This window comes from Balaenoptera physalus (genome assembly GCF_965194825.1).
Source record: "Balaenoptera physalus genome assembly, chromosome: 15".
In the NCBI taxonomy this organism is placed as follows: domain Eukaryota; kingdom Metazoa; phylum Chordata; class Mammalia; order Artiodactyla; family Balaenopteridae; genus Balaenoptera; species Balaenoptera physalus.
In genome coordinates this window covers 55,907,852-55,928,892 of record NC_138894.1, presented here as the reverse complement: position 1 = coordinate 55,928,892, position 21,041 = coordinate 55,907,852, and the positions used below count along the sequence as shown (strand labels likewise).

The 21,041-nt window shown below is 35.1% G+C and overlaps 1 protein-coding gene across 21 annotated transcripts in view; it reads right to left on the bottom strand.

The window, feature by feature from the left end:
• The window catches only part of NRXN1 (neurexin 1), a 1,120,109-nt gene that overhangs the window by 603,441 nt on the left and 495,627 nt on the right, over positions 1–21,041 (bottom strand). For all 21 annotated transcript variants that reach the window (XM_082427614.1, XM_082427616.1, XM_082427619.1 and 18 more), the window contains one exon: positions 11,182–11,620. In XM_082427614.1, coding sequence (XP_082283740.1) covers positions 11,182–11,620 — 439 coding nt within the window. The remainder of the gene's footprint in view (positions 1–11,181; positions 11,621–21,041) is intronic.

Genomic DNA, 21,041 nt, shown 5'->3' with positions numbered 1-21,041 from the left:
CATTTGTCTCTCTAGACTTCCACAGAAAGAAATGGAAAAAGCTCCTAGGGGAGAAACACTCAAAGGCATTGCTATTTTGGCCTTCCAAAGAGGGGGGGTATAATAGGGATTTTGGAAGGAGGCAGCAAAAGGGGAAAATGACAAAGTGCTCGTTTTTAACTGTTCACATTTGTGCAAGTGTCTGGAAGAAAATTCACTTAGGAACATACAGGAACCAGAAAATCCCACTTAGAAAAATATTTTAAAAATCATTTAGGGGAAATTAAATATATAATTTCGAGAGAGAATGGTGACACTTTTCTAAACAGAATTTCATTACACGCATTTTTAACTGTTCAAAATGCCCTACGAAGTGAGTTGATCCCTAACCTCTGCAGCAGATAATGTAAGTTAGAAAATGATGAGAAAGAGTTAAGTATTAATGACAAAAGGTAAGGTGGACATTAAAAAAAAAAATGTGGAAAGCAAAGTGTTGTATGCAGTGAACACAGTGACTTTTAGGTTTTTAAGGTAAAAGAGAGAGAGATGCCAGCCCCTGTTTTCCAACTAGTTCAAGAAGACTTCCTAGAAATGAATATGTCATATTCAGAGACAACAGTTAGGAGACACAGAGCAAGTGAACAATGACAAAGTTTTACAAGAGTGGGGATATATTTTTAAAATATGCAATTTTTCCCATGTGCCTTTTTATTCATGGAACAAGCTTGATTTAGCTCAGGGAGGGGAAAACACTTGGAAAAACTGTCTTGTCCTTATTCGTGGTGTTATAATTCTGACACTAAGGATACCTGGAGGATTCCTGAGATGAGGGAATCCGGTGGCTTGCATAACACTCCACTCTCTGTGTCCTCTGCATAGTTTGCAGAGCTCGGGACACTCTGGAGTTTCCATATTCAGTGTGCCTATACTCTCGGGGCAAATCTCCTGCCAAGTGTTTCAGATACTCATCTATTAAGAGTTTGTCTGACAGAATGGGGTGACTAGGTCTTGTAATTTTTATTTATGGTGCATTAGTGCCTGCTCTGAACGAAGGATCTAAGTTCAGATATGTCTCTATGAATGTGCTCGTTGTGGCCAGGGTAAGATATTCACTATAACTTTGTGATTAGATTAGAGCTTTCTGATCACAACACCTAAAGTTAATCCACAGGTTTCATGCGGTTTACATGTAGCCCAGTGCACACACACATACATACACACACACATACACACACACTTGCACACACATACACATGCACACACATACACATACACACACACATACACACACACACTGAAATAACCGTTTAACAGGAAAGTATTTACCTCTACTACCTCTGAGGCACTCCGATAATGTTTTCTTATTAGATAAGTTTATTAATACAAATGCTAGACATGACCCACCAAACTGATTTCAGAACCAACTAACAGGTTGTAACCTATAGTTCAAAAAACACTGAGAGGGTACTATCATAAAGGATAAGGTTGTTTTTCTCATAGCTCCTTTTTATCCCTTTGAGAGACAGTTTTAAAGTTCTCATGGGAAGAAGAAGCAATGAAAGGTGGGAGAGGAAGCAAAAGAAATATAATCCTAACTTCAACTTCAAGAGGAATTAGCTCATTAATTTAGCCCCAGATCCAAGGTATGGAGTCTCAATGAGCAAACGCATGTATTAGATATTATTCACTGTAATATCCTGCAAACAAACATAATAGAATGGAACGACCATGACCAAACATCAACTACACGTATGCTCTAGATGCTTTGCCAATTCACTTATATGTTAGAAAATCTTTACAAAAGGGATGGCAAAAAAAGGGAAAGGGCAGAACTTGAGTGGGAACAGAAATGATTATTTTTATATTTTGAAGATTCAAAGAGTAAAAATTTATTTGAAATAATAATTATATTTTATTACTTAGTCAAACTCAAACAGAGATTGATATTTTAGACTACACATGTGCAAATGTCCTGAAATACTAATATTTCTGGTAAGGGATTTGAATCCCTAATTCCTTAATGATTTTATTCTTGACATGAAATCAAAGGACATTTTCACCTAAGCAAAGGACTCATCATAGAATCACTGAATTCGTTTAAATCAATTTAAAACGTACATAGAACACTGAAATTTCAATATTAAGGTTCTCAAGTGCCTATTTCATTATAATCGAGTTATAAAGGCAGTGGTTACCAAGAAAGCATGAAATGACTATTTAAACCTTATTCCTTGATCATTAAAGACAAGTAGTTGCCACAGCTGTATATATCAATAGAAAATAAGCATTTTCCAAAGTTTGGGGTATGACTACATGTAAATAAATATTTAAGAGAAAACAAAAATCTGAGTATATTATTGGTTTATCCCTCTATCTTTTTTCCAGGAACTACAAATATTGATATGATCTCTTTGGAATAGCTTGATTATTTCACACATTTTACATTCTTCCACTATAATTACACGTGAAGTTTCTGGCAAATTAAATAAATATTTTATGTAAAACATTGTTATATCTGAGCTATTATAACTTGTAGATGGTAGTCATATTTGGGAACTTATTTGGATCAGTGTTTCATGCTTCAGTATTTAAGAATCCGAAGCACCCTGCTGTGCTATTTTGCTTTTAAAGAAATGATATTTCAGCTAAAAACAAATATATTTGTGTACATAGGACTTTTATCATCTTAATGTAGAAATCACATTAACTTAACATTTAAACCTAGTTGTTTTCATGGCATGTGCAAAAGATAAAACAAAAGCGATAAATAGATAAGGTAATATTTATTTAAGAATATTCATAAGCGTAAATAATATAAATTCACATTTTATGTAAAAGTATACATAAAAGGGGGAAAACTGTTGAAAACAGTTCTTAGTTATAAAAATAGAAATCAGCTTCATGATTTGATCTGGTATTTATAAATTGTTAGCCTCTACCCTTTTTCTCATCCAGTTTTTCTTGGCTATTCCATTTCCAGAAGATTAATTTATGGAGTGAAAAGAAACGTGAAGCAAAAGGTGAGATTTAAAATAAGTTAATTTGGTTTCAAGTTTTAAATTACTGCAAAAGTTTAAGTGATTGGGAAATGAGGGGTTAGAAAATAGTGTGCTGTAATGGGAAATGATTTTGCCTGGTCAAAGGAAACCAATTTTCATGTTCTAGCTTTGCAACTCACTAGTTGAGGAGCTTAGCCAGATAATAGATTCATTAGGCCTCAATGTGGCTCTTATGCAAAATAAAGGACTTGACTGGATGGTCACTAAAGTTCTTCAGTGAGTAAACATTTTTGAAATTACTGCTTAAAATAATTTTAGTTAAATATAAATTTTATCTATCTACAATTCTGCTTCACCTCTCATTGCAGAAGAGAATCAGATTCTACAAACTTACAAATTTACTTGTCAAATTTAGTATTCTATTAACAAATCCAAACTCAGTAAAAAGGCATAATATAGGTGATAAAAGCAGAATGAAGCATTGATTGCAGGGTATGATGCAAAATGCAAAATACCTAAGTCCCATAAATAGATAGTTAAAAAAAAAAGACAAAATATTAATAATGGGAGTTTTGGAGTAGTGAGATTATGAATGGATAGTTTACTTCCTTCCTTCCTCTTTCTTTTTCTTTACTCTTTCTTTCTTTTTACTTTTCTCGGTCTTTTAAAAAACAATTTCATGTACTAGGTTTATAACATGAACTGAATAAACTTTGCTTGAAAACAAAACAAAAAACAATCTTAATATTCTGTTTTCTGCTTATTACTATGTGTTTCTTGCTTACTTGGATTACTGTGAGCTGGGAATTTCAGAAATTAAACAGATATATGAAAAAATAAGTCTTGGAGCAAAATTTAAAAGTTTGATATTATTTAATAAAGGCCAAGAGAGAGGAGAAAAGGGCAACTCATGTACTGCAGATAAGAGTGTAGACTGAAACAGACTGTTAGTAAAATAACTTGTCACTATCTTTAAAATTAAAAATGCAATTAATCCAGCAATTCCAATTCCCAGAATCTATCCTACAGAAATTCTGACCAATATGCATAAAGATATAATATGAAGACTTTCATTATAAATTAGCTTAAAACAGTGAAATTTTTTCAAAAGTAAAAAGTTAAAGATCCATCAATAGAGGAATGATTAAGTAAATAATTGATATATTCAAACTAGGGATATCTGATGTCACTACAAAGAATGGCATAGAAAAAGTTCTCAGTATTTTTTTAAGTCACCCAATAATTGGTGAAGAGTGATCTTGTTTATGTAAAAAAGAAGCTCTACATTTATTTTATATGTGTAATTATATTTACAGATATGCTGGTGCATAGGAAAATACCTGGGAATTTTTCAACACCAAACTATTTTACCTACGAAGGTGGGAGTGAATTGGTTAGGGGAGTGTGTGGCAAAGGAAAACTTTTCACTTGTGTACTTTTTGAACTGCCTGAACATTTTCACCAACAGCACATATTTATATGTTACAGACACGCCATGAATTTAGCACAGGCACATGTACAAACACATATACTCATAGCAATATATGTATACCTATGAGTTTTAAAAATGATCATAGACAATGCTGGGAAGTTGTAAACATCAATCAAGTGATGTGTTTTGCAGCAGTTAAACTACTATTTTGCAGAAATTCCCCAGATTTCCATGCCGCACTCCACAGTACCGGCCACTGCGGCTGGTGTGGCCAGCTAAATGCCTATTTCCTGAGGATGCACCTGACACCCTAGTCCAGGGTCTGCCCCTTGGCCGGGTGGGCCTGGAAAGGAGATTTAGTGAATTTAGAGACAAAGGTTCCACCTCTCAGAGTCTGACTGATATTTACCAAGCCCACAAGACCAATGTATAAAATAAGAAGGCCAAGTTATTAATTCTCCATGAGAAATTAACTGTCACAGGATATGGAATGTTTCTTTAGGGAGGTCAATTTATAATCCAAATGTGTATTTATTCATTTATGATGGGAGCTTTATGACCTGCCTCTATCTCTATAGCGGGGGTGAAGTAGTCAAGTCTCTTGGGCAGTGCTTAGATAGGTACTGCCCATGTTTGTCTCTGTGACTTTCTTTTCCACAGACACTGTATATGTTAATACATTTGAGTCCTACAACCCTGCAAGCCTGGTTAAGGTGCCTCTGCAAAGCTCTGCTCTGATTCTTAGATGCTCTTTTCACAACTCACAGAGAATAATTTTTGTTACTTGGATACTTTTGAGTAAAAAAGAGTTTATGACATCATATTAACCAAATAGTCTGAAAAAGTAAGTTTGTACTTCAATTGCAACTCTATAAAATATACTTACATGTTAAAAAACTAGAGGAAAATATGTAAAACTGAAAATGTTTTCAACGGGAGGGGAAGGCAACAGATGACTATCTTCTTTTAAAACACATTCAGAATAAATAAATAAAGGATCAATTTAACAAAATGTAAAATAACTTTATGCAAAATTGACTCCATCTAGTCATTAGCATCGTCAAATAATTGATAAATTATTGATAAGGTATTTTAGTCTTACCGTGGATGGGTAATGGTTTATGGGCATGGGTACAAAATAAAGCATTATACATTTACTTAATGTTATTTCAAATGTCTGCAACAGGCTACTAGGTAGAAGCATGGGAGGAATGTTTATAATCAGAGGGCAAATTCAAATCAAGGCCTAAATGGAGAAATCGTCTAATGGTCGTTCAAGTAGAAATGCGTGAGAGTGGAGATTCATGAATGGTATACACAGAAATCAGTGCTGGTAATAGATAGCTAGAAAGTGCTGTTCACATCAAACAGTGATTACTGTAAACCTCTAATTATGTACTTGGGAGACAGCCTTTTGCTTTTCCCTCTGTAATTTCTAGTTCTTAAACTGGAACTCTATGACTTCAAATCTCAATGGCTTCTTAGCTGTTAAATGTGGGCTTACCCATGAATAACTGCTGATACAATCTGCTATACCCTGCTGTACACAAGTAGAATTTGACAAGAATAATGAGTTTTCTCTTTGATTTCAATGTGTAATGATGGTTTGCAAAAAAAAACAAAAAAAAAAAACAAAAAAAACCTGGTAGTTTGCTATAAAAATACTTGAGAGGATACCCTTGACTCAGCCAAACAGCTTAACACAAATTTAAACAACATCCATGCCCCAAGAAAACAGTCATTAATCTCCTCCTAATTTTAGCACAATTCATGCTTTAGTTAAATACCTGGGAAGTTGTCTTGTGTTGAGTTTGGGAGCAAAAGAGAGGCAAAGGGGAACCCTGGAAAGGGAGGAGGGGTTGGTAAGAAAATGTTCAGCTATACGTCCTGCAAAGTTTGCAGAGTAATGAGCCCCATCAATCATATTTATTAACTCAGTAACTTAGGGGTTTGGCTCTGTTAAGTAGCTATACTATCTATGGAGCATATCTACTTTTTGTGGCACTCAAACCATACACTCTGACCCACAAAATCAGGCTGGCACTTGGTACGGTTACTCCTTTGCCAATTTAATGCAGGACCTGAAAATGCCACTTGTGGCTTAGTCCACTTAGCCTCCCACGGCACCAGTCATAGACTAAGCCGGCAACGGAAGAAACTACACTGCACGGAAAGACTGTGACCAAACAGTATCAGTCGAAGTTTGGGAAAGTGCTTCTTTCTTTCCCCAAGTCACGGAATGGAAGAAGGGACATATAACCCAATACAATTAATTGTGCTGAAAATGAAGTTCTGGAAAAGTATTCAGATGAAGACAATATTTCTTACCAAACAAAGGGCTCAGGTACCCACCTTTTAGTGAACAAAGGACAGAAGGGCAAGTAACCAGAAAGATGGACATCCTAAGTGACTATCTTCCTCGTCAGTAGCATGCTTACTGTGGCTGCATATCCCAGCCCTCAGAAAGAAGTGAATGCTTTCCCTCAGGATTAATGTTCCTTCTACCTACATGTTTGCTAAATGATATAGGGAGCTCAGGAACAAGCAGGAATAGCAGTCCTGTTCTCATAAAAGGTTGTCATTTTTGTATGAGGTTTATCACAGTTCTCTAACAATTGTTTAACTTCCTCACCGCATTTTTTTTTGGACATCTGGGCTTGGAGGATGGAGCTGTATTCATAAAAGAAGGACAGCACCTGTTATCCTATATTGTTTCAACTGCTTTCAGGAAGTAATGTAATTCTTTAAAAAGTTGTATTTACAACTAAAAGAGTGCTATTACTCTTCAAGAGTAATGATGCTGTTACCATTTTTAGAATATTGGGGTGGGTTGGCACTGAGCCATTCACATGTTTTTATTCTTTATTTTTTCTCACACCAAATATGTATTGAGCAACTGTTATTGCCTAAGAAAGCACCAGGATATAAACATAAAGAATATAGTCCCTGTCATACATGGGTTCCCCTTATAAACTGGGGAATATAAAAAATTCAGTCTGGGGCTTCCCTGGTGGCGCAGTGGTTGAGAGTCTGCCTGCCAATGCAGGGGACACGGGTTCGGGCCCTGGTCTGGGAAGATCCCACATGCCGCGGAGCAACAAAGCCCGTGAGCCACAAATACTGAGCCTGCGCGTCTGGAGCCTGTGCTCCGCAACAAGAGAGGCCGCGACAGTGAGAGGCCCACGCACTGCGATGAAGAGTGGCCCCTGCTTGCCGCAACTAGAGAGAGCCCTTGCACAGAAACGAAGACCCAACACAGCCAAAAATAAATAAATTAATAAATTAAAAAAAAAAAAAAAGAATCAGATTCAAAAAAAAAAAAAATTCAGTCTGTCCACCAAATATAGTTTTAACACGATCTCTGATCAAGGCAGCCAAAATTTATTAGCATCAAATTAATGACCATGGCTTTTAGTCCTATTACTTTAGTATGGTCAATAAGAGAAGGAATAACTCCTACATCTGGGCTCCCTCTACTTTAATAATGGAGATAACATGGCTCATTAATGTTTTTAAATATTCAGCTAAGGAGGATCCCAGGCAAATCAATAGATAATGACCTTCATTGTCCATGAGTCAGAAATCAGCCCACATTGCCCTCTTGTCATATCAATATTGTTTCCCACATTATAGTAAGAGTAATGTTCATATAGCCTCTGATTATAACTGATGTGAAAAATGGATGAAACTATTTCTTGAAATTCTATGTTTCTTAGTTTTAACTGAGCTATAAATCTTAGCATTTTACCAAGCCTAACTCAGAAATATCCTTTAAGTAAAATAAAAGCTAGTATAGCTATTCATTCAATCTTTAAAAAGCTACTTTATACCAAACCAAACCATTTTAAAGATTCATTCAATCTTTAAAAAGCTACTTTATACCAAACCATTGCACACAATGCAGTGTGCAAATACAGAACTTAATTAAAATACTATATATAAAATATTAACAGCTGCAGTTATTAAAATTACATTAAACTTCCTTGAGCTAGGCCAACATAAGGAGCTCTTTTTTTTTTTTTCAATTTAGTAAAGGCAGAACTTGGTTTAGTGAATGAGCATTGGTTTTTATACTGTTTGTTCCAATTCACTAATCTGAAATCATAATCAAATAAAAGTACTTTACCATCAAAACACAACCAAGCATACTAAATATTTCCATTGGATTCTGACAAAAATCCCACATTTTGTTTATCTTCTTTCTTACTGCAAATAACACTTTCTTAAGGCATCTCTTTCTTCTTCCCATCCAGCACTGAACTTTGTAAATTAAAGTTGATATTTTCTGCTCTGACCTTTTCCAATGAGGGTATAAACAGGGCAGTTAACAAACTTTTGGTTATTTGGATGAATTAAAGAGCTCAAACAGCAAAAGTAGATTTTCCTCGGCTTGAGGATTAAGGTATTTATCTGATCCTTATTGTAATAGGTCATCCAAGGAACTTGGGAAACTAATTAATTGCACCACCACTTAAGACTGGCAAGAAATATCCAGGTATAAATCATCATTATCAAATGAATAATGAATGGTTTTATTTTCCTTTTTATATCATTTTGTATTTACTAAAATTTTGACATTAACCATGTATTTATTTCTTCATATAGTTAGAAAATACCTCATTGATCTAAAGTGTAGTATTTTTTGCCCCTCTGAGCTTCCAAAAGATATCCACTTAATCAGTTATGTTTTAAATTGCTGTAAAGTCTGACTAAAATTATATATATTCTTAAAAGTCATTTTCAAAATTTTAGTCTAGATGTATTTTAAGTCAAGTGATAACATCCATAAGTTAATATTTCAAAACACAAGATTAGTCCATGTTCCCATCCTCCTTTTAAGTCTTCTGTCTGAAGGTTCTTAAGTAGCAAATTAACTGCTAACTCTGGCAGAAACAGTCTGGGGGAAGCCAAAGGGAGGCCCTCTACTGCCATATTTCTGTATTCCTATCAATGAACTCTTCTCAGCTTAAAACAGAAAAACAAAGAGGAATCCAGTTACTAATGGAATCAGTATAGTACAACAGACCAAAAAAAAAAAAATCTTTTACTGTCTACTCTCAGTTATCTAAGATACTGGAGAAAAATGACAACATAGCACAGATTGCACAGAACGGTAACTAATCTTCCTTTTGAACAACTTTAGGGAAATGAAAGAATGTAGGGAGACCAAGTTTCCAGAGAGGGATGAGTCAGAAACAGAATCTCCAAGATATCTTGGGGATCAGAGTAATAGGTTCTGACTGTCCTTCAACTCTCCACCCTCACCCCTAGCTCCCTCCCAATTTTCATGCATTTCATCTCTATTTTAGTGGGCAAAAAAGATATTTTTAGGACAGCAAACACGATCTTCTTGATCAATAAACAGGAAAAGAAGGCATGAATAATTGTAAAACAGGAAACTGCTCTGCTTCAGAGAAGCCAGAAATAAACAAGTGACACAGCAATCTGTGAAAGGAGTGCGAGAAGGAGAGCTCACCCCAGGGCTTCAGCATGGCCCTTCTAAACTAGGATGGTAATTACAGATTCTTGGATCCGAAAGAAGCACTTGGTGTCATCTGATCTGTGGTTCCCAAATTTGGCTGATCGTCAAGTCCCCCAGAAATTTTTGCAAAAATATAGTATGCTAGTTCCCATCGCTGTTGATACCCTGTCACTGGGTCTAGGATCCACTGAATACTGGGTCCTTCCCAACATGCTTTACGAAGAAAGAAATCCAGGCCCATTAAAAAATGCCTAGGCCAAGCTTACCCTGGTATTTAGTGGAAAATCCAGAGTGAATGGTATAGTACAAAAGCAAATAAGGGAGTTGGGGGAGAGAGGGGAGGAGAGTGGCCAGGTTTAAATTCAGCCATCTTCAATTATAAGAAGATAACTTGATTTGTAAGTGAGAAGGACAATCAGCATGAAAGCACAGGGTGAAGAAAGTAAAAGACATAATACATAGTTATAGACCTGAAACAAATGGCTTCTCTCTCTCTCTCCCTCTCTCGCTCTCTGGGTTTCCACAAATGCTATTTCCTTTGCCTGGATAATTCTTGCCGCCACAGACCTCATGCTGCTCAACTCCCTAAGCCCCCTAATCTACTTCCACATTTCAGAGTAAGTAAACGTTATTTCTTCAGGCCTTCACTACAATCATCCTCTCCTTCCCCCACCTCACATGCACGGTTCCAGAAAAAAAAGTGCAGCAAAAGGAAGCCAGAGAAATGAATTCCTGTTGGTGGAATTCCAAACCTCTTTCATCAGAAAGGGAAGCTATTTGGGAGGCAGCAGAGTTTTGCCTGCATCCTTGAAATCCTACTGTATTGACTAAAGTGTTTTTGATACCATAGACCCACCTTGGATAAAAAAGTGTACTGTATTAAACCAAGGATTTTATATATGAATCATTGAAATTTTTTTCATATTTTATATTTCCCACTTCAAGCACCTCCAAACATCCAATGATACAAGAGATCATTGGGAACACAAGAACACTGAATTTTGTCATTTGCAAATTCAAGATAAAATTTCTTGCAAGATTTGGCACTTGATTATCCATTTAATGTTCATTTAAGAAGCTATTCTAGAAGCCATTTGAGCATTTGGGGTTTGATGCCCAACTATGATGATTAATTAGCTCCTTCTGATTCTTTTATGATGTGAAACAGAAATAATAACAATTTCTTTTACCCTAAAGACAGAAATGCAAGAACTCTTTAATATGTCTTGGTTTTAATTCATTAGGAGTGGTGTTCCAGCAGATAAACAGCATAAAAAATGATAAATTACCTGACCGTCCATCTCTTTGGAAGTCCACATGATACCATTCTCCATCATTCACCTTCTTCTGCAGGGCTTTGATTTTGATTGTACCTGACCCCATGTCTAGGAGGAGGTAGAGGTGGCCATCCAGCATCTCAATAGCAAAGAAGTCAACCTTTATCATCTGTGGGTGCTTGGCATCTTTTTGGTGCCGTGGTTTGCCATGACTAAATAAGATGAGGCCATTTGGCTCTGTTGTGCGGAAATCAAATGATATGGAGCCTGTTTTCTTTGCATTCCATTTAGGCAAAGAGATGAAAGATTCTGGGGTTTCAAAGGTGATTGGGTCCAAAGTTGCAACATTCTCACATTTAAAGGCCACCACTCCGTGAATCTTCATCTTCGGGTCTCCTTGCTTGGCAAGTCGAGATAATTCCAGCCTTACATCATTATTTTTATACACAACCTGTAGGCAGAGGATAGCAGTGAGAAACTGGGCCCATATTTTAATGTTTCGAACTTGTCATCAGTTCATGTAATTTCCAAGTAGATTATGAAAAGACATACAATGTTTAGTGCCTTTTGATGTATAAGACAGCTTTTTCAGCCAAATAAAATCCAGGTATCAATTTATTGAACATAACTATTCTAATCTAATTTCATTCAAATAATGTGTACACACACACACACACACACACACACACACAGTACCTGTAGTTAACTCAAATAACTTGAATAAATCTGCACAGAACTTTCATTATTCCAAGCATGTGTAGAACCATCTGCTTTTGTTAGTTGGCTATTATGCTTTGTTTATTAAATATAAGTACTGAGGTTTTTCACTTTTGCCATCACTAAAATATTTGAAATTAGATACTTTTGTATACCAGTAACCTAAAATACAGGATCTCTTCTATGGTCTATATATCTATGGTGCATATTAACTTTGTAAAATAATCACAAGTTGAGGTAAAAAACATCCTGAATTTTCTCAGAAAAATCATAAAATATGACTAAGATACAGAAGCTCTCTCTTGCCCTGCCCTGCATTAGTAACTGTTTGAATAATGTTAGCTAACTCTGGAACTTGGTGTTTATCCTAAATCCATTCAATCTATATACTAATGTTCCATTTCACTTTTAATGTATACAAATGTGGAACAAAGTTTGTCCTGTACCCTCATTTCCAAAGGCACTTCATCTAAAGTGGCTGGGTAGTTCTCATTGCTTGTTAATAGTCCTAGGGCTTTTGGGGGACTCCAAATAGCACTTCGGACAAATCCACTGGCAGGGCTCACAATATCATGCATCTGCTGTCACATCACCTTAATAAATCCGTAGCTATTTTAACATAGAGATTCATACCCTTTCTCTACAAAATCCATACCATGGATAATTACATTTCCAAAAGATATGTCATACAGACTTAAGGATAAATTAGTTATCTATGTCCAGATAACTATCTAAATTCTTTTACGAAGGCACTCGAAATTTCACAGCAGCCAACACTGTCAGTTTCTAAATTCATTTATCCATGTATAAAAATATACTTGCATAACAGAAAAAATAAGCCTGTGTCTGATTAGTGCTATCAAGTTAACCAGGTCAAGTCAGCTGTTATTTCTTCCAAACCCATGACCAATTGAGCCAATAGTGTGGCTGATTAATTTCCTGATAGGATTTGTTAATGGATACTTTATTTTTTAGAGTGATTAAGAGTGCAAGCTCCGGTATCAGACTCCCTGAGCTCAAATTCCAGCTCCAGAACTACATAACTGTATGATCTCTAAGTTTTGTTTATAGAGACACTATACTTTACAGGATGGTTATAATGATTATAGAAGAAAATGCATGTGAGAAAATCTACATGGCAAACAATCCAATGCCAAGCACATAGTAAGATTTCAATAAACATCAACTACATCAAACTGCATGATAATAAATATCATCATCTCTTTATTATCATCTAGGAGACACAGAGATATTAGTTCTAAATTAATCCATTATGAGAAAATGTTTAGAAATTAAGCACACTCATATAATTGGTGTTTTTTACATGATTTGTGCCAACTAAATAAATCACATCTTTTCAATGCTAGTCCTGGTGTTTCAGTTTACCTTTATCTTGAAGAAGGATTATTATAAAGAATACCATATCCCTTATTCTTTGAACAAATATGTATAAAGGTTTAACAAGCATCTATTGACAACAAAAGAAGGGAAAATGAACTCAAGCAATAACAAAAAGGAATTAGATTAATTCTTAAACATACTTCCTAGAAAACAGAAAGAGCTATTAAGCCTTGGGAAAGTTGACTTAGGATTGTCTTTCTTTGGGAATCTTCAGTAGTGGATAAAATGCTTTTCATGGATGATTTTCCAAGTTTTATAACCTCTCACCATGATTTTCGAGCTACCTAAACCTGAATATTTGTTTTCATTTTTTCCTGGTGATTTATATTTTAATATATGGATATTCCTTTGACATAGGTATTAATCAGGAATGAGTATTTTCTGACCCAAATGATGCAGATAGTAATGCTGATCAATGCTAACACATCACCATGAAATAGAACCACAGCAATGGAATTGGATGTTTCTGACATGAGCAAGTAGATATAAGGCAGGATATATTGTCTCATGAGTCCCACATCAGCTACCAAAAAGTTGAAAAAATGTAGGGCTAGGGCACTTGTAGGTGAGAATTTCAGTGAGAGATTTATAATCTCATGAGTGAATTGGGTTCCCTGGTGATTCAGTGAGGTTCAGGGAGCTGGAGAAGAAACGTAAGGATTCCCTAGATCACAATACTTAGGGTGAGCCACGCACCACCCCCTCACCCCAAAAAGGGAGTATGAATCTCCACTAGAATTTATGCTTTATGCAGGCAAAAACCTTACAACAAGATCAGTGCCTGGCACAGAGTGGACACTCAATAAATACTTGCTGAGAGTTGAATAACATTCTTTCTTCACTTTTTTTAAACCTAGTTCCCAGATTATAGACTATTATTAATAACAATATTTACAAATATAGTTAAAATACAACAGAATGCAGTATTGTGGACCCATCTCATAACCTAGCTATAATTTTTAGCTAATTTCTCTAGGAAAATGTGGAAACTTACGTACAAATGGCAAGTTGACCTATCACCTTCAAACTCATTTTATGGGGTGTAAACTGCTTTTAGAGTAAAAACACCTGATTTAAAATTCTCCAGGGGTAGAATAATTTTCATAGAAGAACTATCTTGAGGAGAAGCACAGTGTGTTTTTTTTTCTTATTTTGTATTCTTTGAAAGGCAACTCTAGAAGACAGAAAGGCGATATTGGATAGGCAGGCTGATAGCTCTCAGATCTACACAACTGCATCAGCTGACCCAGATTTCATAATCACTCTACTTTTCTAAAGTTAGACTTACTCTTAATATGACCTGAATATAGTTCAATTATAATAACAAGGAGTAGCCAGTAAGCACTCCAAATCTTTTTTTTTTTTTGCTTCTTTCTGAGATAATATGGTTTTCAATCATATATAATTATTCATATATCTTTTTTCTTATTTATGTTAAAAATTGTAATTTATTTAATAGTTTCAACTTTCAACAAATCTCCTTACACTTTATCATCTTAACAATTGGTGATATTATTGCACACCTATTTGGATCTTTTTATGGAATCAATATTTCTTTGTGGATACTGATTTTCAGTTTCTTTGAAGAGTAATTCAAAATGTTGAATTTCACTTCCCTGCTTCATGAAATTATATCATAAATCCCAAAGGAATAGAAACATAAAAGGGGTCTTGGGTTTTTTGTTATTTATTTGCTGGGTTTCATTTGTTATCTTTTAGCTGCCATACAATTTCCACACATTGCTATGATGATCTTTTCCCTTTCTTCCAACATTTGTTAGAATTTTCAAAATGTCACTCACACTTAAATAGGCAAGAAAAGGAGAAGTATGTTTGTGTTTTTATATGCCTAGGCTGGAAATCTGAGGTAAACAGTCACTGAGTATTTTATTTGATCTTGACAATAGTCCTAAAAAGGCAGGGGGAGTAAATAGGCTAAAGAACAGAAGTTTGGTAGTCTGGATACAGACTTAGTTTAATCACAAAGCTTTTACCTAAGTCAGGCTGCCCAACCTCTCTGTCTCAGTTTCTTAATTTCTAAAACAGACATCTAAAAAGGAAAGGCATGTCAAATCCATAAATCCTTGAGCTTTTTTCCCCTCAATCTCTGTGATTTGGGGAAGAGGTAAAAGATGCCCTATTGTTCCTTCCCTTTGTCTGGCTTTTTCCAGTTGTGGTTTTGATGCCAGGATATCGTTCCCTATTCTGAGATGTATTGAAACCCCTATTCTATTAGTAAAGAGAATGTTCACCACATCTTCAGGTACACAGACATGCCTCAGGGATTATATCTATCTAAGGTTTGTACAGATGGTATTGAAGAACTGGTGGCTGATAGATAAATCTCTTTCCACAGGAGGTAAGTGTGTGTGAAATAAGCAGATCAGTAGGAAAATATTTGCCACTCAGATCATGACCTTTGTTGTTGTTGTTATCAATATGTTTTAGCTTAGAAGTCTTAATGGGGCTCTTGAATTAATTAAATTAATTAACAGGCATTGATCAAGACTTTTCATATGTTAACTATGAGAGTAGGAGGGGTGGTAAAATAGGTGCTGAAGTCAGAGTCGAAGTTCTATGCAGAGATCTTGACTCCGACATGATCCTCCCCGAGAGAACATGAATGACTCCTTTTAATCTGAGCCTTGGTTTTCTCTTTCATTCTTGGAAGCAATCACAAGTGAGGCCTAAGACTCTGGTTCTCAAGTCAGCTTTCAGAGAGAATTCCAGCTCACCCTCTTGCAATCCTGTGACTTTGTGGAAGTCCTTCAACCTTGCAAAGGCTCAGTATTATCTGTAAAATGGGATAATAATATCTACCACATTAGGGTTATCGTAAAAAATGAATAACAGTTCAGTTAAAGTGCTAAGAACAGGACCTGGCACAGAGTAAGCACTCAAGTAAATAGTAGTTGCTCTTATTAATGTGGTTGTTATCATTATGAATAACAGTATTATCATTCTTACAGTGAATTAATGGAGTTGTACAATCTAAATGTTGTAACAAGGGTAACGGCTAACAAGGCACATGGTAGATGATTGGTCAGTGTATTAAAGTAATTAATAGAGCTGCAAACAGTAGGATCAAAGAGACCAAAGCAGATTAGGACTTTCTTTTTTATCCTGATAGCCCTATTGTAGTTTGAAGTACAGTGAAGGCTTTCTTTGCACATGAGGTTTCTCAGCCAGAAAATATATACAGGAAGCTGGTGATCCTGAGAGTTTCACTTTCACTCGTGAGAGGGGTTTTATGTCATCAAACAACAACTACCCACCCCAACACTTCAAGAAGAATCAATTCCGATTTATGGAGGGTTTACTTTCTGCCAGGCTATGTTACAAGATACTTATACGTATTATATGTTTACTCCTCACAAGCAACCTAGGAAATAGGTAACATTATCCTATTTTATCAGTAAATGTGTACAGAGATCACTGAATGTCTTTCATCATGACTCTGTCTAATACTCCTTTTGAATATCTAATGACGTTAACTTCAAACTTTGTTTTTGTCTCAGCAGGAAATTTCACTTAGTTTTTGATAGCAGTTGCTAAGTAGGAGATTCACAATCAAACAGCTATTTGCCACCATGCAAAAGAATGACCCTGTTATAAATTACATGGACTGTTCTAAAAAAAACCCAGCATTTTCTTTCCATTTGTCCTGATTAAAATATCTCTAAATGAATCAAATATCACAATTAAGCAGAGGAATTTTCTCATGAGACTATTGATTAAAACGTCTTTTCAAGCCCAGTTTAGGCAGAGGGGCTTATTTCTCTGTTTCCAGGACTATAATGTCATTTTAAACAGGTATGTCATTTAGGATATTATATATACAAATATGTATACATATGTAGATGCACAGTCCTCCCTCCATATCTGTGGCAGGACACTCCCACCTTACCCCATATCAAAATCCGAAGGTGCTCAAGTCTCTTATGTAAAATGGCATAGTATTTGCATATAACTTACATACACCCTCCCATATACTTTAAATCATCTCTAGATTACTTGTAATACCTGATACAATGTAAATGCTATGCAAATAGTTGCCAGTGCATGGCAAATTCAAGTTTTGCTTTTTGGAACTTTCTGGTATTTTTTTTTCCCTGAATATTTTCCATTCTTGGTTTGTTGAATCTGCGGATGCAGAACCCACAGATAGGGAGGACAGACTATATTCTAAAAGTCCAGGAGGTTTAAGAATTAATTTAAGGAGACTGTTTTAGTTTTACTTTTTATTTGTTTTAAATGCACTTAATGCTTTTATTCTATTAAGAAAAAGTCAGAATATTTCAAATATCCAAATTTAATTCTTCTTTTTTCCTATCTGTGATCTGTCCATGTACCATCTATTTAAGATGGTATTTGCTCATTTCAAAATACAACCAAGAGTTAGCCAGTAAGTGAACAGTATAAGGACCACTCAGGCAAGTAGGAAGTAATGGCATTTGTTTTGCCATGACCTAGATAAGAAGCAGCTGGGAAAAGGACATAAACTGCATCACAACTTTCATCCCTAACATTAACTTATTTATTATTTTGAAATGATTTTTCAAACCCCACACTTCCAATTTAATCAGGTAAGTACTTGTTAGGTAAGGTACTGAAGAAAATGCAATCTTAATCACTTCCCTGTGCACATGCTCAGTCCAATAAAATATGGACCACTGAGAATACACCAGCTTAATTTCTCTTGAATATCTGCTATATATGTATGTGTAAACTATATGTGGACACAGACACATACACACACAGAGTTTACACATTTCCCAATGTAAATGTGTTTAAATGTAATACATGTCAAACCTGCTATCACTAATGTTCAGAAAAAAATATACACGTATATTAGAATAGATTGTACATCTCTAGATAGATAAGTAGACAATACATATGTATATATACCATATACACACCAAAATATAAACATGCATATATTTATATATGTTAAACACATGTATATTAAACACAAATATATTTATATATTAGATACAAATATTTAATAATTTCAGAAATTAGAGTGTTCTTGGCTAAAATATATAAATGGTCTTACTCAATGGCTAGGGTCAAAAATGTCTTGGCTAAAAACAAATTTTAGCCCTTATAAGCTTCGCACATTCCAAAGGAAGGGCTAGCAGCCAAAGAAAAAACCAAAAAAAGAGTCTTTTACGATTAAGATTAAAAAAATTAAACAGACTTTCCTTAGTGTTCCTGCCACCATGAAGAGATAATTATAAAAGCAGAGTAGAGGCAAGGGGCGTGATGATCACATTGTTTTAATCATTGTACTCATTATTGTCCTATCATCTACCCGAGATCAAGTTTCTTATGCTAGTTACTTTCTTACACTGAGAGCCTAGCACAGAACTTGCTTATAATAAAAAGGTCAAAAAAAAATAAAAGTTTGTTGAACTTAACTCATCAAGGGACTAATAGGATTTTAGAATTTCTGAGAATGTCACACCACAGAAGTTTTCATATTTAATTTGAATATGTCCATTGAGGCAGATATGCATCCAGGTGCAGGGACTTATGTATTTGGAGTGGATCAGAGAAAGGGTAGAAATGAGAAGGAAAGTGTAGGAGATGTACAAGTCCTGTACAAAGTAGCTCAATACCTCTTTAAAAAGAAGACAGCATTGAGGAAACTCAATCTTAAGGAGATTTACATAAGGCATTTTGAAAGATAAGAAAGGTTTTTGGGGGGGGAGGAGTTGGTGGTTTTTGTCTCATTATCTAATTCTATTTAGAGATTATGTGCAGATAAAATGTTCAACTGAATTGAAATTTTCCCCACACCAAAATGCATTTTTTATAATATAATAATAAACTAATTATGGAACATGAAAACAGACACCAGTAACATCATTTCTCTATAAAGGTGTATGACATTTAATTTGACACCAAAAATTAGTTGAAATTTAAAGAGAAAAAATATTTCATTTAAGCAATATAGGGAAATAAATATTTTTTTGTTTAGTTCCAATTAAGCATGACCAAATACATCTTATTCATAAAAAGGACAAGAAAAAGGAAAAGAAAAACCCTCTTGCTTGTCCTTCCCTCATTCCACCATCAGTGAACTGCCTCAAGTCGGCAGACAACACTGGGTACCATCTGTACAAGTTAACCTAGGAGCTAAAAGATTGCATTGTCCCTGGGGTAACAGCTCTATTTAATGAAGCTTTCAGTGGCATATGGGTGTGTGGCAAAAGAACTTGAGTTCCATTAAATAAGAATATCTCTTTTTCTCACATTAAATATGCAATAAATCAGTAATGCCTTTTGGGAAAAAATATATATGTATACAGCAAAAATGAACAATGATTGTCAGTAATGTGAGATTTGAGATGCTGACTCAAAAAAAAAAAAAAGGTTGAAAACTAGATCAATTCTCTTTTGCAGATGAGTAAGATGAAGCTGAGATAAGCTAAGGAACTGTTCCAGTGGGCATCAAGCTCTGATCATGAACAAGTATTGGGGACTTCACTGTTCAGGACTCTTTCAAAAACCTCTGCTAAAAAAATTAAATAAACAGAACAATGAACTATCTCTACTGCAGGCGCAGGATCATCAGAGGCCCTTAAGCAATTACAAATGAAGAGCAGCTGTCTTTTCTGCAACATGGCAGAAAGGGAACCGTAACTGATTTAAAGGCAATTCTAACTTTAAAACTGCCTTAGCTTCACAATAAGCTGCTGCTCAAATATAAAAATAAAAGTCCTGAGGGGAAAACATCTTGCTGTTATTTCCCCCACTAATGGAATTTAGAAAGACACTGAAAAAGTTAACTAGAAACAATAAACTTGCAATGTTTATTGTTTAATGTTTAATGTTATTTTGCAACTAAATGATGAAGATATTTTCAGCATCAGTCTTTCATGATCTTGCAGAATGTAACACACCATAAATTAGGGTTTAAAGCCTCTATTCCAAGCCAGCAGATGCTGCTAATAGGGGCAATGCATGTCTGCTTTATCCAGAAACTTTTAAATCATCTGTTAGTCTCAATGAGGGGAAAGTAACCACTAATTTTTTCCCAAGGGAAACTATCTTCCCATCAACCAAAAATGGTATCTTCAAACTGATTGATAGTAACAAAATGATGGCACCGAATGTTATGTCTAGATTAACCAACTCATGTTCTTTTGCATCTCTAGCCTCATGAGCTCAGTGAAGCTCCCTCCATCATTTAATTTTACATTTTTCTGAGGGGGTGGCCATATGTATAATGTACCATTTAGTATATGTTCTCTATATGCATGAATACCATTTACTATATAGACTCTGTCCTTTCCCCATTGATTCACAACGACATGGTATACCAGTGTATGTTCTTTTGGATATGCCAAAGTTTCAACATCTGAATCTACTATCACTTTTTTTTTTTTAATTTTTATTGGAGTATACTTGATGTGCAATGTTGTATTAGTTTCAGGTACACAGCAAAGTGAATCAGTTATACATATACATATATTCACTGTGTTTTAGATTCTTTTCCCATATAGGCCATTACAAGTACTGAGTAGAGTTCCCTGTGCTATACAGTAGGTCTTTATTAGTTATCTATTTTATATATAGTACTGTGTATATGTCAATCCCAATCTTCCAATTTATCCCTCCCCCTGCTTACCCCTGGTAACTACACATTTGTTTTCTACATCTGTAATTCTATTTCTGTTTTGTAGATAAGTTCATTTGTACCCTATTTTTAGATTCCACATATAAGCGATATCATATATTTGTCTTTC